Source organism: Camelina sativa, chromosome 11, assembly GCF_030686135.1.
Source record: "Camelina sativa cultivar CO46 ecotype springtype chromosome 11, ASM3068613v1".
Classification (NCBI taxonomy): domain Eukaryota; kingdom Viridiplantae; phylum Streptophyta; class Magnoliopsida; order Brassicales; family Brassicaceae; genus Camelina; species Camelina sativa.
In genome coordinates, this window is record NC_141890.1 from 47,950,254 (window position 1) to 47,973,140 (window position 22,887).

General features: G+C 36.6%; 7 protein-coding genes and 2 non-coding genes across 11 annotated transcripts; 4 read left to right on the top strand and 5 right to left on the bottom strand.

The window, feature by feature from the left end:
• Positions 1-3,259: 3,259 nt before the first annotated feature.
• On the bottom strand, positions 3,260-4,087 carry LOC104729021 (uncharacterized). Its single transcript, XM_010447922.1, has one exon. The coding sequence runs from the start codon at positions 4,085-4,087 to the stop codon at positions 3,260-3,262; it is 828 nt and encodes a 275-aa protein (XP_010446224.1).
• A 677-nt stretch (positions 4,088-4,764) lies between these two features.
• Positions 4,765-11,972, bottom strand: LOC104726681 (kinesin-like protein KIN-4C). Of its 2 annotated transcripts, none has more exons than XM_087473350.1 (26): positions 11,557-11,972; positions 11,115-11,261; positions 10,866-11,018; positions 10,528-10,781; positions 10,241-10,416; positions 10,016-10,140; positions 9,881-9,917; positions 9,688-9,779; positions 9,486-9,599; positions 9,287-9,400; positions 9,117-9,200; positions 8,841-9,039; positions 8,572-8,672; positions 8,387-8,482; positions 8,203-8,310; positions 8,008-8,124; positions 7,821-7,901; positions 7,462-7,533; positions 7,288-7,381; positions 7,163-7,194; positions 6,946-7,031; positions 6,770-6,841; positions 6,446-6,673; positions 6,181-6,325; positions 5,397-6,080; positions 4,765-5,306 (listed from the first exon to the last, which is right to left on the bottom strand). In XM_087473350.1, exons 1-26 carry the CDS (start codon positions 11,665-11,667, stop codon positions 4,947-4,949), a joined length of 3,882 nt encoding a protein of 1,293 aa, XP_087329476.1. In that variant the 5' UTR covers positions 11,668-11,972; the 3' UTR covers positions 4,765-4,946. The 2 variants fall into 2 exon arrangements, with proteins under 2 accessions (XP_087329476.1, XP_087329474.1); XM_087473348.1 differs by having other exon boundaries at positions 6,446-6,676; positions 11,557-11,953.
• A 178-nt stretch (positions 11,973-12,150) lies between these two features.
• On the top strand, positions 12,151-15,016 carry LOC104726683 (cleavage stimulation factor subunit 50). Of its 2 annotated transcripts, XM_010445608.3 has the most exons (13): positions 12,151-12,389; positions 12,665-12,748; positions 12,835-12,944; positions 13,040-13,109; positions 13,202-13,285; positions 13,386-13,463; positions 13,547-13,617; positions 13,724-13,775; positions 13,866-13,923; positions 14,043-14,143; positions 14,237-14,391; positions 14,488-14,596; positions 14,683-15,016. In XM_010445608.3, the coding sequence occupies exons 1-13, from the start codon at positions 12,285-12,287 to the stop codon at positions 14,893-14,895; spliced, it is 1,290 nt and encodes a 429-aa protein (XP_010443910.1). In that variant the 5' UTR covers positions 12,151-12,284; the 3' UTR covers positions 14,896-15,016. The 2 variants fall into 2 exon arrangements, with proteins under 2 accessions (XP_010443910.1, XP_087329477.1); XM_087473351.1 differs by lacking the exons at positions 12,151-12,389; positions 12,665-12,748; positions 12,835-12,944 and having other exon boundaries at positions 13,054-13,109; positions 13,396-13,463.
• Positions 14,908-15,987, bottom strand: LOC104726682 (COBRA-like protein 5). Its single transcript, XM_010445606.3, has 4 exons — positions 15,826-15,987; positions 15,668-15,741; positions 15,155-15,587; positions 14,908-15,068 (listed from the first exon to the last, which is right to left on the bottom strand). The coding sequence occupies exons 1-4, from the start codon at positions 15,890-15,892 to the stop codon at positions 15,028-15,030; spliced, it is 615 nt and encodes a 204-aa protein (XP_010443908.1). The 5' UTR covers positions 15,893-15,987; the 3' UTR covers positions 14,908-15,027.
• A 130-nt stretch (positions 15,988-16,117) lies between these two features.
• Positions 16,118-17,996, bottom strand: LOC104726684 (small ribosomal subunit protein mL104 (rPPR9)). Its single transcript, XM_010445609.3, has one exon. It carries the CDS (start codon positions 17,899-17,901, stop codon positions 16,324-16,326), a length of 1,578 nt encoding a protein of 525 aa, XP_010443911.1. The 5' UTR covers positions 17,902-17,996; the 3' UTR covers positions 16,118-16,323.
• Positions 17,997-18,094: 98 nt separating this feature from the next.
• TRNAA-CGC (transfer RNA alanine (anticodon CGC)) lies at positions 18,095-18,167 on the top strand. The gene has a single exon. It is a non-coding gene; the product is annotated as a tRNA-Ala (tRNA).
• A 320-nt stretch (positions 18,168-18,487) lies between these two features.
• Positions 18,488-18,877, top strand: LOC104729022 (uncharacterized). Its single transcript, XM_010447923.2, has one exon. It carries the CDS (start codon positions 18,521-18,523, stop codon positions 18,875-18,877), a length of 357 nt encoding a protein of 118 aa, XP_010446225.1. The 5' UTR covers positions 18,488-18,520.
• Positions 18,878-19,615: 738 nt separating this feature from the next.
• Positions 19,616-19,687, top strand: TRNAT-CGU (transfer RNA threonine (anticodon CGU)). Its single transcript has one exon. It is a non-coding gene; the product is annotated as a tRNA-Thr (tRNA).
• Positions 19,688-20,050: 363 nt separating this feature from the next.
• Positions 20,051-21,381, bottom strand: LOC147935558 (uncharacterized). Its single transcript, XM_087473053.1, has 2 exons — positions 20,928-21,381; positions 20,051-20,850 (listed from the first exon to the last, which is right to left on the bottom strand). The coding sequence occupies exons 1-2, from the start codon at positions 21,379-21,381 to the stop codon at positions 20,051-20,053; spliced, it is 1,254 nt and encodes a 417-aa protein (XP_087329179.1).
• Between the last annotated feature and the right edge of the window lie 1,506 nt (positions 21,382-22,887).

Here is a 22,887-nt window from a genome sequence, read left to right on the forward strand (position 1 = left end):
TAATTTAAAATTTAAAATTATATGTTATAAAATTATTTAAAAATTAGAGTATAGTTAAGAGTATGTGATAATAATAAAAAAATTTAAAAAAGAGAAAATAATAAGTAGGGTTAAAACTACATAAGTATTAAATAAAAATATTAGTAAAAACTCAACTGTCAAAATATTATTTATGATAAAAAGTATTATGGCAAAGAGACATAAATCTAAAAGAAAAATATAGAGTGAAAAGTCATACTAAATTGAGGCAATCTTGCCAAAATTAGTGTTCAATATATTATAAATATAAGATGTTTTATGAAAAATTATGATAAAAGTTTGCAACCATTATAAAAGTTATTAATATTTATATTACTAGCTAGCAAAAATCAATTATGAAAAAGTGATCTTAAGTGAGAATAGTGAACGAATAGTTGTAATGAGTTAATGTAATTTTCAAGTAAAATAATTATAATTATATTCTAAGTGAAAATGTATCAAGAAAATTTATAGTAAAATACACAACTTCTAAAAATAAAATAAATATTAAATATTGAAAATACATATTTTACAAAAAGTTAAGATAAATAGTCGCAACACTAAATTATATATTTAAAATTGTATTAAAATTTCTATATTGCTATAATCATTTCTAAAATCTTTAGTTAGATTATATAATAATATTGAATATTAGATATTAATATATTAATATTTAAATAGTTTTTATTCATCAAAAAAACAGAAAATATGTTACAACGAACAATGATTTGTTAGTTATTGAAGAAGAGATAAATATATATAGAGTTCAAAAGACATGAATATTAAATAGACATAAATATTAAAACAAAATATAGTAATAGAAAAATATAAATAAAATGGTGAAAAAATATAATTTTACAAATGCAATAGTATAAATAATTTTTAAAATAATCACAACATATTTTTTTACAAAAAAAATACAAGAAAAATTCTTAACATTTATTCAGATTATTATTATTATATTAATTATCTATGATTTATGAAAATATATTCATTAATCTTGGAAGTAATTGTTATATACAGGAATATTAAGGAATCTTATATTTTAATTTATGTTTTATGCCTGAGAGAGGGGCATTTATGTAATTGAGGTTAGAAGTTGGTTTAATACCGGAAGATATTACCGAAGACGACAGCTTTAAGAGGAACGTGGGTCATTGACAGTGTTTTCTGCTGTCGGTGGAGAGATATTATTTCAATTATTCTTTTTTTTTTGGTTTTTTCTGAATCGTATAACTATACTTGTGTTTTTATAAAATTATAATGAGTGTTGTGACAATTAAGTTTTTACCACATATGATATAGTTTACTTCGAAACTTGGAATCCAAATTTTTGCACAAACGACTTTTTTTTTTTGCATGAATATAAAGTTATAAACATAAGTGATATTATTATTCAATTATTCAACGTCAATTACGAAATATAATGTGTCTGTGGATCTCTCATCTTGTTTAGTTTATACTATTTGACAAATATTAGAATTTGGTATGGTACTGGGATATAGTCGTAACAACCATACTACTACGCATTATAGCAATTTACAAAACAAGTGGTTCTTTTCAACATTATATTATAGTATAAGTTACAAAAACAAAACAAAACAGAAAAAAAAAGTAAAATTATGTTTCGGAAATAATTCGTCGATATATAAAATATAGAAGATATGACTAGTTCAAACGCAGCTTTTGCGGTTATGAAAGATTGCGGAAACTAGGAATTATGGTTTTAAGCATTATTAAGCATTTTGAATAACTTATTTAACGTTCTAAAATTGGTGCGTTTTAAAATTGGTGCGTTTGCGGTAATTTTAAGACTGGCTGACCAACAAATGCAATAATAGTTAAAACATAACAAATATAATATATAATTATATAAATATTAAAAAACACCAAATATTTTATTAAACTTGAAAATCATTAAAAACACTAAAATAACTAGATAGTCACCCACTCTTTGAAGCGCAAAAAAATATTTACATAATTTTATGTTTATTAGTTTATATAATAATAGTATTTTTATTTAATTAATTTTCTGTTTTTATATTGTTATGTATTTAAACTTTTTTGTATGTGGTCGAATGAGTCAACCTGACAATACACCGTTTCAGTTCAAGTTAAATTTGATAAACTAAAATACAAACCAGCAAAACCCGTATTGATTTGTGAATAGCTACATTACTGTTTCAACTGCTGTGTTTAAAATTATTGATTCAACTTTCTGATTTTTATTCTTTAGTTGTATATAATCTACTAAATAAAACATGTTATTTATAATTTTTTAGATTTTAATATGATTTCTAATAATAGACAATATTGGGTTTTAATATTGTATTATTTTCTGTAAAGAATAATATGTTTTACATAATTTTACCTTTAATTACATACATATACAATTATATTTACAACAAATTATGTGTCGATTGTACCTACTCTCTTACAAACATTAATACATATTTGTGTGTGAATGGATTGTGTTTGATATAAAGAAAAAATATATATAATTTTATCACATCACATACAAAATACACTCTATTAGAAGTAGTATTTTTTTTTGTTTAATGTTTGTGGGTAGTACTATTTATGTCTTTTATATATGTTTATGATTAAGGTAGATCAAATGCAGGGTTATGAACTTTTATGTGGATCATTTCCTTGATAAATATTATCTTTCTCTATACAAACCAGAAATTGGAAGCTTGTATATTAGAATTAGATAGATATATACTGAACATGTTAGATATAGATATACAAATTAAAAGATGAATAAGATTTACATGGACGTAGTCAAAATAAAATAAAGAGGATTTGAATTATATGTTCCCGCTTTTAAACCTTGTCATGAGTTTGAGCCAGGTTATTTGCATTGCTAAATTTTGAAACAACATAAACTTGGAATATTTGCATTGCTAGATTGTCAAACAACAGAAACTTGGTGTCAATTGTATTGTCCAAAACCAGTAAGTGCATCTTAGATGATACATAAAAAAAGAAGAGATACAGTTGAGCATACCAAACAAAAAGAATTATACTTGGCACATCAAATGGTTCAATTTGGATTTGACACAATCATTATCGTGTGGCAACACATTCACAAACACATATATATATATATATCGTCAACATCATCCTCATCAAAATCAATCAACAGAACTCTCGAACTTTATTTCGTGCAAGCTGATTTATTATTGACGAATGATTTGGATTTTTTTTTTTTGAAAACCATTCATAAATTAGAAAATGATCAAACTCCAACCAGGGAGGAACCATTACACGACAGTAGACTAGCTTTTGCCAAGGCATCGGCCTCTGAGTTCTCTGAACGAGGTACATAACAATAGAAAATAGACATAAACTTAAGGGAGAGAAATCGAATATCATCCAAAATCCCGTCGAGTTCAGTAGCTTGGCCACCGGAATTGATAAGACAGATTAGGTCCTGACAATCCGAGTTGCAGACCAGCCTTACAGCTAAAGCCGCCGTGATAACTGCTTTTAAAGCTAAAGCCTCTGCTACGAGGGCAGAGGACACAAATGGTCGAGAAGTACTTCCTTGTTGGGTCAATCCAGAGGTGAAATTTTTGATGGTCCAGCCCAAGCCACAAACCTTAGTCGTAGCATTCCACGCTGCATCAGAGAAGCAGACGCAAGCCTCCGGGTGGATAGGGATAGCTTCGACCGGCTTCCGCTTTGTTTGCTTCTTCGGTTGGATCAGTAAAGCCTGTTGCCAGTTCCTAGCTTCCAGTATCGCTTTTTGGATTACATCATTTTCCGACCAGACTTTGTTTTCAAAAACCAGTAGGTTGCGCGATTTCCAAAGGAACCACAAGAACCAGGGATACAGTGGGGCAATACTCAATCCCACTGGTGGGAGGGTGAACGATTGCCCTACTGACACCAACAAATCCTTAACAGAATTCAGATTATCCAAGCTAGGCAGAGACGCAAAAGGAGCTAGTTGCCAAACCCTCTTCGCAAACAGGCAGGAGCCTAGAACATGCAAAGCATCTTCGTTCCCACCACATCTCTTACAGCTTCCAGCATCACCTATTCCTCTACTTACCAACAACATGCCCACTGGGATGGCATTGCGTACAGCTTTCCATAAAAACATCCTAAGCTTTGGAGAAGTGGTAACCTTCCACACATTCTTACTCCAGTTGAAACTACCTGAATCTCCCGGAACTACTGCCCGCTTGCACAAGTTATAACCAGATTTTGTAGTATACTTCCCTGATCTCTCCGGAAACCACCGAAGCTTATCTGGTTTTGGGGAATCACTCAATATCAGACTGGATTCTTTTATATAGAGAATTCTAGGTAGGTAATTTCTTATGATTTTTAGAGAATATTCGAATTGGCAAGACGATGTGTAATATTTTGATCATCAAAGTGATAGTTGATCATCATGAGCACATTGTTTATGATTAAGGTAGAGAATATTCATGATGATCAACTATCACTTTGCCATATAAGCCAAACGAACACACCTCAGTAGTATCGTGTAGGGCTCCGGTTATACTACTGAGGTGTGTTCTTTTGGATTTTATGGGATTTAAAGTTTCTTCAACTTGTGAATCAGCAACCTAACCCAAATAAAACGCAAAGGGGAAAAAAATCAGTGTTGGCTATATGGTTTTGAGCCGTTGTTATATTTGTTGGTTGTTTCTTGCATTTGGTTGTTGTTCGTTTATACGTTTTGACATTTTGAATGATTTTAATAGACAACCAAAAAAAAAGAACTCTGCCTTTGTTCGTGTATCTCTGCTGATTAGCATGCATTTTCACAACAGAATCTGAATTCACAACCCTAAAAAAATACGTTTGTTATGTTCTCTTCATCACCCGAAAAAACAAAAGAAACAGACAAACCCTTGAAAAGATTTCAAACCCGTCTTTCTTGCACCTCAAGCGATGTCTCTGTTTCCTCTTTAGATCCGACGAGTCTGGTTCTCCTTTTCATCTGAAGTTCTACTTCCCGAATTGTTCTGCACTAAACCACCATTACCCACTGTCTCTCCCCCGTTTTGATCTGCGTTTCTTTCTCTCAGCAAGTTGCTGCCATTAGAAGACGCTGAACTCATCGCTCTTGGTAGCTTCAGTTTCATTGACTCTCCAGTGCCGCTGTTTTCCGGCTTTGTTGCTGTTTCCATGTCTAAACTCACCGGATTAGCTTGTTCCTGAGATGAAGTTGGTGTTGTTGGTGGTGCTGGTGGACCAACAGGGACAAGCTGAAGCACCGCCTTCTTCCACTTCTTTCTTTGGCTTGGCCTTGGCACATTCGATTTACCCTGAAACCAAATTTCATAAAATCAGAAAGCTGTTGTTTCCAAGCTACATCAAACAGATAAAATGGAATTAATCATCAATATAATTTTTACCGTCGTGTTTCCTATGTCTGATAGAGGTTTTCTTCTTCTTCTTGTTCCTCCATCATCATTTCTCTCCTCCCCTGGCTTGTCAGCAAGAGCGTTCTGTAGCAGCATAGCTCCGCGTGAAGCAAGGACTTGTTGTTGTTGGTCTTTATCCTTCTCATCAGATTCTTGCGAGCTCTCCAAGGCTTCTGATTCCGAGATGGAATTGCTCTGCATCCCATCTGCGTTTCTGTTGGAGCATTTCACTGCAGAACATCCACATGACGGACCACAAGATCCCTTTGTAGCTCGGCACTGACACTTCATAGTCTTGCACGAGGAGCTCCTACTGCAAGTGCAACAACATACGTCAGATGATGATGTGGATTTCACTGCATCATCTGAAGGAGCTTCCAGGTTCTCTTCATATGAACGCCTCATGACCACACTCGAGCGCCGTCTTCCCACTTTGAAGTTTCGTTTCCTATTCAGCTTTATAGCCGATTCCAGCTCTGAATCACGCTCTGATTCAAGTTCAGGTTTCCATTCGTCATCAAGATCTGGATCTTCCCGTTCATCATGGTCTGACGTTTCAGAATCAGATGTATCCATGTCCTCAAGAACTATAGTCGAGTTTCGGGTTTCCTGCTTTTTCAAACTATGCTCATTGTTTTGGTTAATTTCTGCGTACAATTTCTTCAACTCCGAGGCCTGTAATATGGAACGCCGATGGTTTTATATGCTATAGTCAGCTACAAGGATAAGACATTAACTATTTAATTAAACAATATAGAAGATGTTTTCTACTAACCTGTGCTTTCCCTTGATGCACGAGGTCTGCTCTTTGGATCTCCAAGTATCTAACATAACTGCTAAACTTTACTATTTTTTCTTTCAGGTCTCTTGTAAGGACATCTTTTTCTCTGCAGTCTGCCTCTTTATCTCGAGCTAGACACCTTCAAAGTTAAATAATGGACAGAAAGAAGAATGTAGGATGAGTTATGCATCATATTTTGAAGATGATCCTCAGCAAGCAACTTATTATCAAAATCATCAGTCACTAATTGAGATTTTACCTCGCAGTTGATGCCAAATTGAACAGATAGTTCATAATACTCTTTGCGTCACCTAGCGTTCTAACTTGGTTCCACCTCCCTCTTCCACCAAACACACGTTCGCGCTCTTCTGCTTCAGATAACTGTGATGCCATGGAGACGAGAGTGTTGGATGAGGTGGCAAGCATATTCTCCAGAGCAAAAATCCTTGAGTTTCTTGCACCAGGAGACATGGTGTCACCATGAACGCTGCTAAGCCAGAGAAGACACATTGTTTACTATATTTCTTTCATCATGAATTGGTCCTGATTTATGCAATATCTTTTTCTTGCCCAGATCACTCACCTTATTTGGGCATTCTTGAGCAGATCCCTTTCTTCTCTTAGCCGTGCAGCTTCCTTAGCCATTCTTGCTCTCCTGAATTATAGTCAGTGTTATTTGAGACAGTTTAGTAGGAAATCACAAAAAAAAACTTTTTGTCAGGCGATGAATCATGAAACAAGCATTAATGAAAGACATACTCTTCCATTTGCCTCTCGTATTCAGAACGCACTTCATGAACATGAACTGTGACTTCAATCTCATGCTCAATTGCTTGCATCAATGCCTGCAAATGGAGTAAATTTTAAGTTAACAATTACAAACTAACCAGAACAATCACCGTTGACCAAACTCTCTAATTTTAGTCAGTAACTAGAAAAACAAAGCATCGGTTTCAAAGAATTTGGCAGGTGTTACCTGAGTTCCAGGACCATTAACACTTGCCCCACCTGTATATATAGTAGGATACGCAGTTAGTAGCTTTTATCAGACATACAAACAAAGGTGATCATAGTAATTCATGGTATACGAAAAATCCTCACTTAAAGCTTCACGTGAAGACCCCTTTCGAGTTTCTAAAAGCTCTTTAAGTCTTTTTGTCGCCTGAGATGCCTCTTCTGTCTTTCTTTGCAAAACCTGATAAAACCAGACTTTGAGCAGCCATGATAATAGAAAAGATCAATATTATTGGTTTGGAAGTTTATAAATGTTCTCACCAACTTCTGTTTTTGATTCAAAGCCATGAGTTTGTGCATCTCATACTCATTTCTCCTTCCCTCTTTTTTGAGCTGGTTAAATTAAAAAAAAATGATATAAATGAATGTTACAATACACAATAAATTTCTGAATAACTAAGTCAAAATTTCCTTTGAACTAGAATCAAGTCCGAGATCTTCAAGTCAAATATTTACAAGCACTGGCACTGGTCATATTTGACTAATGACAGAATGACATTTGACTAGCTAGTTCAGTAGTGGAACAAGAGTCAGACATACTCATCAATCAATCAAATCAACTAAGCCTCGAGTCATCAAGAAAAAAACTCTTAATTAGCTAAACTGTTAGTCAAATATACCTGCATTACTTCCTTCTCTCTCGAAGCCTTCCAAGTCCTGAACTGTTCTGACTCCTGCTTAATCTTTTGCTGTAATTGCACCTGAAAAGTAGAACCAAATCAGATTAGCATACTTAAGACATACAGGCATAAACATATATATAGTGAGTCTCGAATAAAGATCACTACAAAAAATAGAACACCTTACCTTCTGGGACTTAATTCTTTGTATTTCATCCTGCAATTTTCCTGCCACATCATCACTTTTCTGCCTTTGTCTCAAAAGCTGAGACTGTGCTTCTTGTTTCTTCTTCAGAACAGAAAACTAAAGACACAAAAGACAATGCATTATGGAAAAATATCTGTGAACACGAGTATAACTAATAAATAAAACCGAAGTTACCTGAGTTTCAAGCGTCTGCAGTTTCTGATAATAATCTTCCTTCTGTTTCTGGGCACCATCACCTGATGGTATGCTAGCAAGGTTCTGTTTCAAACCTTCAATTTCTCTCTACATGCATGTGTGATTTAGTCAGTTTAGGTTCATAAATTTCACTAAAATACAATATAAACCACATAATACCAACCTGCAGTGCTCTTTTTTCCTGTTCTAGCTCATGAACTTTTTTCTCATAATGTTTGAGAACAGATGTACCACCACTTGAAAACCGCTTCATTTCAGCCTTCAAGAAAAATCAAAGTTTACTCATACTTCCGTAAGGAAACAGATGAAAAACTAAAAAGGAGCACACTCCAAAAATGAGAATAGTACCTCCTTTTCTTCAAGTCTCTTATCTAATTCCTTCAGCTCCATATCCAACTTCTCTTGCAGTGAGCAATGCTCAATCTCCTTTTCTTGAAGTTCAAGTTCAACTGCATACAAGGTAAAGCTACTTAAACGGAGATTACAGAGATCACTTCTCATATATTAAACCAGGGAAAACAATTTAGGCTAACAATCTGAAAGTGATAAACAAGTTGTGGTTTGTAGCATCTAAGTGCACGAAAAATAAATGCTAAAACATTAGTTGAGGTACCAACCCGTGACATCAATCACTTTGTCTTCACAATCCGACGACTCATTAGACGAGGGAAACAAGACATTGTTCGAACGAGGCCCATCATCACAGGAATCATCTGAATATTGGCAGTTACTGGATTTCTTCAAGCTTTTGATATGCAACAACTCTCCTTCTAGCTCTTGAATTTTTGAAACGTACTTCTTCACCAAACCAACGTCCTGGAAAATTAGACACTTCAGCGAAAAAATCCACTTGGTCATACATTTCAACAAAAGAATCATAAAGGACATCTCACCTCATTTTGGCACGTTTCAATCTCATCCAAGGATTTACCATTGCGAACAGATTCAATAATCATTATGAGTTTGTCCTTTTCAACCTAAATGGATGAAAATAAAATGTAAAATGCTAGATGTCATATGTGCTTTGATCCATTAAAAAAAAAAGAATGAGTAGAAGAAAAACCTGAGCATCATAAGCACGCTTTGAGAAATGCTCAGAAGCGACTCTTCGTTCTTGAAGTTCGTTTTGTAGCTCACGATTGCTTGCCTCAAGGAGTGATATCTTATGCTTGAGAATCTAAGGAAGGTTATTTATATTGTCAAGTATTAGAAAATGTGACAAGCATAAACTGTTACTATTCGTCTTAGATCAGATGGAATACCTGGAGCTCATCAAAAGCACCGCTATCACCCCGATAGAACAAGAGTTCTGTCTGCAGCTGCTCAATTTGACTCCGCATTCTTTGCATTTGTGCTGTTGCTGGATCTCGATTGATCTAAGTATCGCAAGAAATTACAGGTAGGTTAGGCCAGAAATGAAATATATTGCTGAGCATTCATAATTAAGAACTAGTATATACGTACCACTGCTTTGTTTTGAATATTGCGAGCACGATTTGCGTATTTGAGCGTATTTAAAGTTTCCTCAGCATTTGTATCAGCTGGACTTACACAAGCTGCAACATTTAGAGATCATAAGTTACGTTATCTGATAGAAGGATGAAAACAGTTTTGTCTATGCTTGGATCATAAAATGAAATGTTTGAAAAACCCATACCAATCATCACAGTTTTGCTATTGCCACCTAGAGAATCCTGAATAACAGATTCTTAGCATTAGCATTTCTTCTTCAAAACCATATATACACAAGAACATATAGTTCAATTGACTGAAACATAAGAAACCCTGATACCTGAAGCAAACGAGTTAACTTGCTGTCACGGTAAGGAACATGACCTCCTTCCTTTCTCTTTTTCTCATCTCCAAGTGCACTAATAACATTTCCAAGTGCTAGTAGACCTTTGTTAATGTGAATACCTGTGTAAATATACAGAAAATGAATCTTCTAGATTAGCCATAGTCTCTTTTAAGAAACCAGAAAGAATAATATAGAGCTCAAAGATAGACATAAGGTAACCTTCTTTCAAACGCATCCCATCAGCTCCTGTTCGTTTTGCACGTTCTGACCCCGCTAAATCAACCAAATGAAGCTTTGCACATAGGATATCTTCACCTCCATGTTCAGTTGTTGTGAAAGAACCGCTGGAAATCTTCTTTTGTTCCAAAGTGATTGTGAAGATTGCATGGGACCGACTAAAAAGGCAAGAACCAAACACTACATTAGCATACTTATAGATCTGATCTAACAATGAAATTTTCTCTTTATCTGAGTGAATTATAGTGCAATTCAGATAATAGATTCACCTTGATTGGCTATTCATGTTTGTGCTGCCAGTAGCTCGAGACAAAGAGCCACGTGCTAGATACGATCCCATCTCTTCTTTCGTCTTGACTTCTGCCTCGGTAACGCCAGCCAATGTTATTCCTCCACTGGCAGTTTCCCTGATTTGAATTGGAGCTCTTGAGAGGGCAGTGTGCTTTGCTTGAACTCCACTGTCATTTTTTAGGAGGGCCGAGGAATTTGAGTCAAGCAAATCGAAAACTTCTTCCTTAAAAATCTGCATTAAAAGGCAAGTGTATCAGAACAGAAAAGTTTACAAATTAGATCTCGAAGAAGAACAAAGCTCAGCAGATGTTTTTACCTCAATAAAAGACACACGTATCAATAGTTCAGAGTCTTTGGTGGTGGTCTCCACTCTTCTAAATATATCTTCCATAACGTTTGGTATAACTCCACCGTTTGTGCCATCTCCACTATAATTAGTACCCATGGTGTAGGTTTTTCCTGAACCAGTCTTCAATAACAAACAAACAAAGAATTTGATAAGTCAAACAATCATTTAGCTTTAAAAAAAAAAACGCAGAGTTTAGAGATTTTTTCAAAAACAAACCTGGCCGTAAGCGAGAACAGTTGCATTGTATCCTTTGAACAGCGCATCCACAAGTGGAGCAACGCAATGATCATAGATCTTTGAGCACGGGTAGCCAGCATTTCCATAAACGAAATCATAAGTAAACGTATGTGAGCCAATATGAACCTGTTCAATATCACAAGACAAAAAAAAAACAACAAATATGAGTTCTTTCAACTACAATTACAATAAACCTACAAAGGATCGATTCTACATATTTTATAAAAATTCAAATCTCATCACAACCCTTTAAAGAAAAACCTAATAATTTCTCATTCACGCATAAAATTGGATTTGTCAAATTGAAACAATAATCAAATCCCAAAGATTACAACCTATTCTAAATTCGGATCTATTCAGAAATAAAGAAACGCAGAAGAATCAAATGGAAAGAAAAAAAAACCCTTGAAAATTGAATTACTTGAGGCTCTTTTGGGGCTACGGTAATGCAATCTGAGCAACCGTTTAAAAGCTCCGGCGTAATTAACGGCCGGATATTTACAGCAACCCTAACGCACTCTGTGCTCTCCATCTCCTTTTCCGCCGCCGGTTCAATCGAAGAAACCCAGATTCCTTGGGTACGGGATTCAATCCAGAAACAAATCCCACCTCCGAAGAAATGCTAATACAGATCCGAATACAGAAACGTAGGAGAGAGCTGGGTTTAAATTCTCGAGAAGAAAATTCTCAGGAAATGAGAAACATGGATGGAGAGAGATTTCAAATTTTGAAGATAGAGAGAGAGAGAGAGAGAGAGAAGAGGGCTTTTTGTTTTTTTTTTTTTTTGAGAGGTTGATAATAATAATAATAAAAAAGGCAACAAATTAATACTCTAATGGAATGTTAAACGTAAGCGCCGCTCAGATACGAATTCAAATTTTTTTCTGCTCTCTTTGCGACCGTTACGCACGTGTCATGCACATGATCGGATTGCTTAAAGGCCCATTAAGTTTAGAATTTCAGCCCAAGTTTTAACTTTGAGCCCATTTTGGTTCTTGATCCTTCTGAACTGAGAGGTAGGAAGATGGAAAGACAATGGTTTGGACTTTGGTTTGGTTTATAGAGTTAAGAAGCTTCAGAAGAAATGGCGACTCTGGTTTCTAATTGAACTTGTGTTGGGAAGGTGTTTTTTTTTGAAGTGATAAAGAAATGGTGAATAGTGGCGATTTGGATCAGGCTCTGCAAGATGGGAATATCGTTAGACAGCTCAATGCTCTCATCGTAGCTCATCTCCGTCATCACAATCTCTCACAGGTGTGTCCTTCATCTTACCCTGATTCTAATTTTTATATGTTTACATACACCTATATAGCATACATCAATTTTGTGTTTGAACAGCTATTCAAATTGGGATTTTCTGAGCATATCTATTTTTGGATTCTTTTTTATGTGTTATAAAGTGTGAAACTTTGAAAATTCAGTCAGATATATTAGTTTTGGAAGCGTAGTTTAAGTAAGTGCTCAAGTTTGGATTTTTCAATACTGTCAAATGGTTAAAGTTTTGATTTTGGGATCTAATTTTTTAAAAGGCGGCAAGTTCGGTTGCATCAGCGACAATGACACCTTTGGATATTGAGGTTCCTCCAAACCGTCTTCTAGAGCTTGTTGCAAAGGTACTTGTTTTTTTTTCCCTTTCTTCCACTTTCTGAAGTATCTCTCTGTCATGGTTTTGGAGTGTTTAGTTCTGTGATGAGAACAGGGTCTTGCAGCGGAGAACAACGGGACATTGAGAGGTCTTTCTTCATCAGTCTTGTTACCCTGTTCTTATGGAGCAACCACTACTCCTAGAACAGCTTCTTTCGACTTCAGGTGATTTCTCTTTATATTCCAATGTGTTATGTTTCTTATTAGATGAAATCAAAACTTCTTATCAGCTAAAGAATGTTTGGAATTTGTCCAACTAGTGCTACTCATGTGAAAGGCTCATCAAAGACTATCCCAAAGCATGAATCCAAGACACTATCAGAGCACAAGGTATACATATTTGTCTCAGTTGACACAAGTCACACCACTTTGGTGATCTTCGAGCTTTTCTAGTTTGGCTGATACGCTTATGAATTTTTTAGAGCGTTGTTAGGTGTGCAAAATTTTGTCCTGATGGAATGTTTTTTGCAACTGGAGGTGCAGACACATCAATTAAGCTCTTTGAGGTACTTGATTTTTTTCTTTTTCCATTGTACCTACCTTGTATTACTAAGCATTATCAAGAATTGATAGTTCTGTGGGGCTGTTCCATGTTTTTCCTTTGAGGTGCCAAAAGTAAAACAGATGCTTTCAGGAGATACTCAAGCTCGACCGTTAATACGGACTTTTTATGATCATGCTGAAGTAAGCCTTTCCTTTTTCCATTATACTGCCACTTAGTTTTTGATTTTTTCAGTATCTCTTATTCTTGTGACTATCATCTGTAGCCATTAAACGATCTTGATTTCCACCCTCGGAGCACGATCCTAATATCCAGTGCCAAAGACAACTGTATAAAGTATCTATTTTTGTTTCCCTTTCTCTACCTATATAGACTCTTGCAGTGATTACAAGAAAATTTAGTGCTCACCTCTTTTTTGTGTTTTTTCTAATGACTTTGGTAGGTTCTTCGACTTCTCGAAAACCACAGCTAAACGAGCATTCAAAGTGTTTCAGGTAGAGATCATGGTTGTTATCAGTTTCTGCTCAGCTACATGGTGCAAAAAACACCGCATGTCATCAAATCGTTAACTCTTAATTCTGTAGGATACACATAACGTGCGCTCTGTATCTTTTCATCCGTCAGGAGAGTTTCTTCTTGCAGGTGATTGTATACAGTAGATACCATCTTGTGAAACCTTTTTCTCTTTGAAACTCAAACAATGATCCAGATGAGGATCTATTCAGTATATTGTAAATAACAAGAAAACTTGGCCTTTACAGGAACCGTTCATCCAATTCCACATCTGTACGACGTAAACACATATCAGTGCTTTCTTCCTTCAAATGTCCCAGATAGTGGAGTAAACGGAGCCATTAATCAGGTACTTATCTGATCAATCATTATTCTGCATTCTATAATCATCTCTTGTGATGAACATGGATTCATGGCTGTGAGATTCTTGGGTTTTTTTCAGGTGCGATATTCTTCCACGGGATCCATTTATGTTACAGCCTCAAAGGATGGAGCTATTCGACTCTATGACGGGGTCAGCGCAAAGTGTATACGTTCCATTAGCGGTGCACATGGAAAGTCAGAGGTCACAAGCGCAGTGTTCACTAAAGATCAAAGGTAAGAAGAATATGCAATATATTTTCTCTTAGAATTCACTACTTTTGCTCAGTAGTTCTTGGTAGAACAATTGATTAATCATATGGCTTTTGTTAGGTTTGTTCTCTCATCCGGTAAGGATTTTACAGTTAAGTTGTGGGAAATAGGTTCAGGTCGAATGGTAAAAGAATATCTCGGAGCAAAGCGAATAAAACTGCGGTCTCAGGTAAACCAATTTTCTAAACCTTTTGAGACTAAAATGTTCACTTGGTCCGACTAATACTAATTGATCTTCACTGTTGTGTTATGCAGGCAATCTTTAACGAAACTGAAGAGTTTGTAATCTCCATAGATGAAGCAAGCAATGAGGTTGTTACATGGGATGCAAGAACTGCAGAAAAAGTGGCAAAATGGCCTTCAAACCATAACGGTACACCGAGGTGGATCGAGCACTCGCCGGTTGAATCAGTCTTTGTTACTTGTGGAACAGACAGATCCATTCGGTTCTGGAAGGAATCCGTCTAGAAGAGAATCCAATGAATCAAAGTAGTGTTTTTATTTTCATAAACATGAAGCATACATGATATTACCAAACTTTAGAAACTCTGGAGATAGATTTGCTTATATAAGATATTTAATTTGGAGAGTTCTGTTGTTTCATGTTGCCTTGTGAAAAACGCAAGTAATGTTCCAGGTCACTGCATAAGAACAAAAAACAAAGCTGGTGAGTTTCAAAACCAGAATTACAGATTTGTCGAGGTTTTGTTTCTGGTGGGAAACTTACTCAGGGCTCTAGTGATTCTCCTTTTGTCTGCAGTTATAAACCTGGTTGGTCTAACGTTCTTAGTCGGTCCACAGATGTACTGTTGTTTAGGTGCCGTGAACGTGAAGTTTACAGGCATCCGAGCAGTCTTACTCGAGGTACCAGCATTACCAACGGCTAACTGGAATGAACTTTCTACTCCGGGTTTCAAGATACCGCTTTTGCAGCAATTAGCGATCTGCTGATTGTAAGGAGTTCCGGGAAGCAAATCGACGACTATTGGCTTACGAATGCAGGAATGCGGGATATTGAATTTGAACTTGGAACAGTCTCCTTGTTCTGTGGTTTGTGCGCCAACCGTGCTCCAGATCACTTCTTTCTTGGTCCATCTCCAGCTCATTGTCCATCCTGGAACCGAACGTTGTTTCTGGTAATTGTAGGCTGTAACCACTGCCTGATATGGATTTAAGCTTGAAGTTACAGCAGAATCTACGAATTTGTGAGACAGGAAGAAGAATAAGAAGAAGAACTTACAACGTAGCCATCAGGCGTCCAGTTCATGAGATCCCATTTGACTGTGATGTTTCCGTTGTTGCTGTAGCGAGCTTCTGCAGATAAGAGAACACAAATGACTTTATAAGTTTTTGGAAGAGACAAATGAAGGTGAATGTGTAGATGGAGAATGACTTTACCTGACGAAGTGAAACAAGAAAAGGAAACCAGTAGCAGGACAACCATAGCTGAGAAGAGAGACTCCATTTTTGTGATTCAGAAGTGGAGAGAGAGACAGAGGGAGAGACTTTGTAAGAAGAAAGATCAAGGCGACGACTTTGACTACATCAAGAGGGTACAAAATTACACATCATTACAGTTGTAGTACCATTTTAATATGCCTTTCTCCCCGGGATTTTGTTTCAATAAATTATAATTAACAATGATTACTTGATCCTAAACTCAACTTGGGTGTACGAGAAAAGCATTAAGTTAACCAAAAACTTAATTTTATCTCCAATTCCTGAGCCAAGCAAAAACTCTGGGTAAACGTTTACATTAAGTCGAACCAAAGATTATTGAAGCTATTTGCTCGTGACCAAGCAAAAAAAGACGAATTCTCTTGACAAAATCATAAAAAGAGGAAAAGAACAAAGACCATAATAATCTTTAGAACAGATGTTGAAAGATCATCAGCATCACATTCTTCGTCTCATCTTGTTGTGCGGTTTCTTAACAAAACTCATATTGATCTGCTTGAGCCGTTTCTTCTTCCTGGCGGTTTTCTCAGGCAAAGTCTCCCTCTTCTTCACATTACTATCCACTTCCTTGCTCTTCTTTTTCAAAAACCGCGGATCAACTCTGTACTCCTTAGGGCTAACAGCGATACCTTTCTTAGCCGCTTCTTTGTACAAACCATTAGCTCTAGTTAGCTGGTTATTAGCACACATTTTCCCCATCAACAAATCATAAGTTTTGATCCCAGGTTTGATTCCATTCGCTTTCATGCTCTTAAACACACTCATGGCATGCTCAAGCCTCTCAATCCCACACAATATCTTCAAAAACCCGTAATACTCTTTCTTAGTCAAAGACTCACCGTACCCTGCTGACTTCATCTTATCGATCATTTCATCTCCTTCACCAATCCTAGCTGCTTGGTACAAACTCTTGATCAGAACAATGTACGTCTCAGCATCAGGTTGACAACCCCATTCACCCATCCTACCAAACAATGTCATCGCTTCTTCAGTTCTCCTGAGTTTACAAAGATTGTTAATCAACACATTGAAAGTCTCAGTATCTCTAGGCACACCACGGAACTCCATTTCTAGTAAAACCTTCTCTACTTCAGGTTGAAGCTTAAACGGATCTTTCTTCCTACAAAGCTTACAAACACAATCAAGCATCATGTTATAAGCTTTGGTACCTATCTCAAATCCTCCTCTAGACATCTCACCAGCTAACCTAGTTGCTTCATCAAGCTTCTCAGCATTACACCAACCACTAATCAATAAATCACAAATGTTCTCATCAGGGAATATATCGTTAGCAGTGTTCTTCACCATCTTCTCAGCGATACTCGCGTGACCTTTCTCACAAAGCTTCTTCACCACAAGAGTAAGTGACTCTTTGTCACGTTTCAAACCGTAATCGTTCTCCATCTTCTCAAAGAAATCAGTGACCTGCTTAGGTCTACCAGCTCGAACCAACCTATCAATCGCAGATTCTAGTGTTTTACCTCCGGCTACACCTTTGTATTTCGATATGATCTCTAACATCCCTTTGAAATCTTTCCGACGACCGAAGTAATCGACGAAAAACGAAACAGTTTCATCGGTATGAGAGAAGGCATCGATCGTATCCAACCACTCGTTGAAGCCTAAAGCAGCGCGACCAGCTTCAGGGGAGAGATTGAGTGTTTGAAGAATCGAATCTGGACACGGCGTGACGTGGGAGAAGCTGAGATTGAGTCTCTTTGAAATGGAGTGAGATTCGGCGTCTGGGTTCCCCGTGAGCTCCTTGGAGAAAGAGAGAGCAATCTGATTCGGATCTGAAGTTTCTGAGTCTGCATTTGTTTCAGATGAGAAGAGTCTAGAAGGAAGTGTTGATAAGATTGAGGAACGGGAAGGCGGCGGTAGAGGAGAATACGATGGTTTGGAAGAAATGAGACGGGACTGAGATTGGAGAGTATTGGCGGAGGAGGAGGAGGAAGAGGTGACGATGCTACGGAGGAGTAATCGCCGGAGTTGCAGAGACGGTAACGACGGCGGCATTTTCTGATTTTTAGTGAGAGAAATTAGTCACCCAGAGAGAGAGAGTGAGAGAAAAGGAAGTTGACTAAAACCCTAATTCAAGATTTAGGAACATCACGAGTAATTGGGCTTCACTTTGGGGCTGGCTTTGAGCCCATTTGTAAGTTTAAATATAATCAATATAAAAAAGTTAATTATCATAAGGTTATTGATTGGGGGTGTAGCTCATATGGTAGAGCGCTCGCTTCGCATGCGAGAGGCACGGGGTTCGATTCCCCGCACCTCCATATTTTTGCTACATCAAAGTTTTAATTTTAACAGCTAAAGCTAATTATCTTCAGGGCATATATATGTGCACAAACGAGACCAGAATAATTAGTTCAATTCACATTAAAGGTTTCTTGGTTAATGTTGCTCGTTTCACACTTGGGGGTTTCAACTCTATTTAAACTTATAAATAGATTAAAGTATCTGATAAAGAGAATTCAAAGACGTTTTATCAAAGATAGTTAATGCCATAGTTTCGTTTCATTCCATATAAATAAGCAAGGATCTTATTGTTGTTCATCAATAAAAACAAAACCGAGCACTAAACATCTCTATTAGGTTTACTCTTCTAATCAAGGCTCTTTTTCTCATTATGTCTATCAAAAGTGTGATTTCACTCCTAGTTGTATGCATCATAGCCTCCGTAAATGCTCAGCTACCACAACTTCCGATTCCCTTTCCTTTTCCATTTCAACCAAGTCCTGGTATGCCAAGATTACTACCAGACATAACTAAATGTTGGTCATCACTAATGAATATCCCAGGATGTATCGCAGAAATTTCTCAATCTATATTGATTGGACAACTTGGCAATATAGGTCCTGCTTGTTGCAAAACATTTTTAGTAGCTGAAGCCAACTGCCTGCCAAAGTTTCCATTCAGTCCATTTTTTCCTCATATCATAAAGGACCATTGTTCAAGAATTGTTGGAGCTCCTACAACAAAATAGAATCAAAATAGCAGTTCCATTTTGTTGTAGCTTCTTATTGTTTTTTTAAATATAGGGTTAATTCAACAATGTTGTACTCACAAATTACCATGATCCAATAAAAGCACACTACAACATTCGTTAAGTCATCTCATCAATATTATCTAGTTTATCAATATGATACTTTAGTGAAAGTACCTCACGCGTGAACATAAACATAAAAAATTTAGTAGTTATGCGACAAAACTTTAACACAAATGTCAAAAATTATGAATTGACAATTTAAGAATATTAGAAATTCCACTCAACAAATATAGTGAATGAAATATCATATATCGTAATCTAGAACACACCATTCAATATGAGAGAAAGCAAAAAATGTTAATAAAATTTGTTTTCTGAGTCATTTCCTTCAACAGATCACCCGATATTGAAAAGAAAACCACACAAAATGTGCTATTAGAGCAGTTGTATCCGTAAACAACTACGATTTTGGCATTGAAAAGGAAAAAAAGGTAACAACCATGATCAGATCAGTAATTCCAATCCAAACTCCCATAACAAGAATCCAAAATTATTGTAGCTCTTTCTTGTGACTTCATCGTTTTTTTTTCTTTTTGGTTGTGACTTTTACAATGATGAAGTCGCTAGCTAATACGTCTGTAGATGAAGAATACATCAATTAAGGGCGGTTAAGGTTTGGAAAAAAGGGGAGCATATTACTACTAGATAATAGTTATAGATTTATAAGGTCGTAATGCCTCCGTAGCATAGTGGTATTGCGTTTGCTTCGTAAGCGAAAGGCCGCGAGTTCGATCCTCGCCGGGGGCTTCTATTTATTTTACCCTCCAAAAAATGTTACTGATCCCTTTATTTTTTCTGAAGGCCCAATAAACAAAGCCGCTTATGGCGTAGTAGTACCGCCGGTCCGCTCACGTCGTCGTCATTTACTTGTACCTCTAAGAAAACCAAAACAGAAAAAATCTGTCTTAACAACGTTTTTTGTCATCTGATTGAAATAAAAGGTTTATGAGCCGTACAAACCATAAACAAAATACAGAAGAAAGAAATAAAAACCTACAACCACACTTGATAATGAAGTCAATCGACTCTCCAAGTGTAAACCAAAGCACAGCCCCACCACACCCAACGGTCAGTCCCAAACCTTCTTCTTTAGCCTTGTAGCCTAATGAGCTATATCCAAAAACACCTGATCCTGCAACCAAGATGGGCCTCCCAGAGATAAATATGATTGGAGTCTCCCATATCTCTTGTGACGCTGTTCGCAATAGCCCCATCCACTTTATTTGCTGAGCTAGCCACCAGGTGACACTCCCAGTAGGCAAAACTTGATAAAATCACCTGAATGTCCTGCAAAATGTATGCATACGGTGGCCACTCTCGTGGGTTGTTAATCGCAGAAACCGCTGCAGCACAATCCAAAGCCACTTCAACCTTCCGAACATGCAGGATTTGCAGAGCCTCTACTGTCCGAAGGCAGCACCACAAAGAAGCTAATACTTTCGTGTCCGTACATGTTAACGCGCTCCTAGCATGGTGCATAACTTGGCCTTGACTATCTCGTGTAATCCATGCTCCACCAACCACTGATCGGTTATTCCGCCATGAAGCAGCAATGTTACACTTAACAACCTCAACCATTGGACGTCTCCACTGCACCTCGATACCAGATTTTCGCCTCTCCCATGTGATGTCAATAGACCCAACAACAGAGTTTGCTATCGTCCAGTGTGCCGATTCTTGATAAGCTTTGTCCACCATCTCTTTAACATCCGTTTGTTTCCCTTGGAGAACAAAATTATTCCGCCATTTCCAGATACCCCACATCAACCATGGAATTGTCCTGCGTAACTCCTCCGGGTACCTCTCATCCTGCATCAAAGTTAATAAAAACTCCCAATTCTTCATAACCTCGGAAGCAGAGAAACCAGCACTAGGCATAGGGACATTTGCAACCGCATAAGCTTGACGTGCTACAGGACAAGTAAAGAGCAGGTGACAGATCGTTTCCTCAGTGTGACCACACACCATACATCTTGTATCCAAAGACTTGCAAGCCTCTCCGACACAGCAAGGGCTCCAGATAACATTTTCCACAAAAAGGTTTTAATCTTTGGCACTGTCTTCAGAGTCCAAACCTCCTTTTTCAAAGCGTTTGCCTTTACCACCTCCTCTGATCGGGGTTCATATAGCACAGACAAAGTTCTGCATAACCAATAACCACTCTTGACCGTATAAGTTCCAGAAGGCGTATAAGGCCAAATGTAGCGATCCAGTTTTGTTCCCGCGGTGGCCATAGCGAGGATCTGCTTAGCATCATCCAATGGAAACAGATTATGGATATTTTCCTTGTCCCACTGTCCATCAGCTGGAACTTTCAAATCAGCAACATGCAAACCTACGTCAAAGATAGTTTGTAAACGATATGGAGCTCTAGGGTGCTTGTCAAATAACCACTTCTCTGTCCACACATAAGTATCCAGACCATTACCAATTGTCTTCATTAGCCCCTGTTTTAATAAGTTGTGGCCATGTAGAATGCTCCTCCATGCATAAGAAGGTCTTGATCCTGAACCACACTCCAAAAATTGATGATCAACGAAAATATCTGCTTTTGTAGAACCGAGACACCAAGGATTCCGGATTATTGAGGATTCTCCATGCCTGCTTAGCAAGCAATGCCTGATTAAAATCCCCTAAGTCTCTAAACCCCATACCACCATCAGCCTTGGACCTACACATTTTCGACCAAGCAACCCAAGCTATCTTCCTTTTCCCCTGGCAATTACTCCACCAAAACTCACACATCACACTCGTGATCTTGCGACACAAATGCTTGCTTAACCTAGAGCATGACATAGCATATACCGGTAAAGCCATGGCTATAGACTTCAATATTTCATATTTCATATTTCATATGAATCTACGAAATTAGTGTTTTTATTCCTTTTTTTTTTGGGCAAACAGTGTTTTGATTCCTATGAAGGTAAAAAACAACACTAACCCAAAAATTCCTATGATCAACATATGATACAATAATATACCATTAAAAATCTCGGTTTACAAATTATACCATAAAGAATGTCGGATCCTTACAAGCTTGAAAATTACCAAACAGCAGACATATATATTGTCAGTTGATGATAGTAGGACGACGCTCGCTTCGGACCTGTACTTTTATTCTATGAAATATTTATTTTACTTGTGAGTTAGTAAAATAATATATATATGTTTTTTTTTTGTTTAAGGGTTTAAATAATACTCCGTAAATATGTTTATAATCTAACTCAAGAAATGACGGAAGCACTCATGTTTATAGACTATATCGACATCAAACTATGCAACATATATACATGGAGATCACATAAGTTCAGTTATTTTAGCCAAAACTAGAAAACACAAATAATTAGAATCGTAAAATTTGAAGTCTAATAAAACTGTTTATTATACAGTCAATTGAGTAATGAGGTTTACATAGATCTCCATGTCCAGTCGTCATTGCATTTCTTCCGAGGAGACCAAATTAAAAGTAAAAACTACAGATCGGTAAAAGTTTTCTCAGAAAATATATAGTACTACATATTTTAATTTCTTATCGTCGCCTGTCTACAGAAAACAGGATAAGAAAAAATGTACCATAAATAATAACCTCTGCGAAAAAAGAAAGAGAAAAAGAATTGATAAAGAAAAAGGAGAAAACAAAAAGAATTGCATGCCTAAGTGAGTGAATTATTTGAAAATGAAATAAAGTGGACCTGTTTTTTTTTCTTCTTCCTCTCTTAACTTTGAAGCATGCCGGTGATGAAAAAGAAGTTTATAATCATATGGACCATATATCATAATATATATATATATATATATATTATTCCATTTAAGATAAATTATCTCATGCCAATTCAAGATTCTAAAAACGTATATATATTCTCTTGAGCAACTACAATTCCCATATCACTAAGAGTCTACGATATATATAGACACTAATTTTTATGTTAGATAAGATAATCGCCGAC

Coding starts and splice junctions, on each gene's coding strand:
- LOC104729021 (XM_010447922.1), bottom strand. CDS start 4,087: ATGTTGTTGGTAAGTAGAGGAATAGGTGATGCTGGAAGCTGTAAGAGA.
- LOC104726681 (XM_087473348.1), bottom strand. CDS start 11,667: ATGGAGAGCACAGAGTGCGTTAGGGTTGCTGTAAATATCCGGCCGTTA. Junction 9,201..9,286: donor AGCGTGCTTATGATGCTCAG/GTTTTTCTTCTA, acceptor TCATCCATTTAG/GTTGAAAAGGACAAACTCAT. Junction 6,081..6,180: donor TGCATCAAGGGAAAGCACAG/GTTAGTAGAAAA, acceptor TCCATATTACAG/GCCTCGGAGTTGAAGAAATT.
- LOC104726683 (XM_010445608.3), top strand. CDS start 12,285: ATGGTGAATAGTGGCGATTTGGATCAGGCTCTGCAAGATGGGAATATC. Junction 13,286..13,385: donor CATCAATTAAGCTCTTTGAG/GTACTTGATTTT, acceptor TTTTCCTTTGAG/GTGCCAAAAGTAAAACAGAT. Junction 13,618..13,723: donor GCCAAAGACAACTGTATAAA/GTATCTATTTTT, acceptor TGACTTTGGTAG/GTTCTTCGACTTCTCGAAAA.
- LOC104726682 (XM_010445606.3), bottom strand. CDS start 15,892: ATGGAGTCTCTCTTCTCAGCTATGGTTGTCCTGCTACTGGTTTCCTTT. Junction 15,742..15,825: donor TTCTTGTTTCACTTCGTCAG/GTAAAGTCATTC, acceptor TCTTATCTGCAG/AAGCTCGCTACAGCAACAAC. Junction 15,588..15,667: donor GGACGCCTGATGGCTACGTT/GTAAGTTCTTCT, acceptor AATCCATATCAG/GCAGTGGTTACAGCCTACAA.
- LOC104726684 (XM_010445609.3), bottom strand. CDS start 17,901: ATGCCGCCGTCGTTACCGTCTCTGCAACTCCGGCGATTACTCCTCCGT.
- LOC104729022 (XM_010447923.2), top strand. CDS start 18,521: ATGTCTATCAAAAGTGTGATTTCACTCCTAGTTGTATGCATCATAGCC.
- LOC147935558 (XM_087473053.1), bottom strand. CDS start 21,381: ATGAAGACAATTGGTAATGGTCTGGATACTTATGTGTGGACAGAGAAG. Junction 20,851..20,927: donor TGTGTCGGAGAGGCTTGCAA/GTCTTTGGATAC, acceptor CTTGTCCTGTAG/CACGTCAAGCTTATGCGGTT.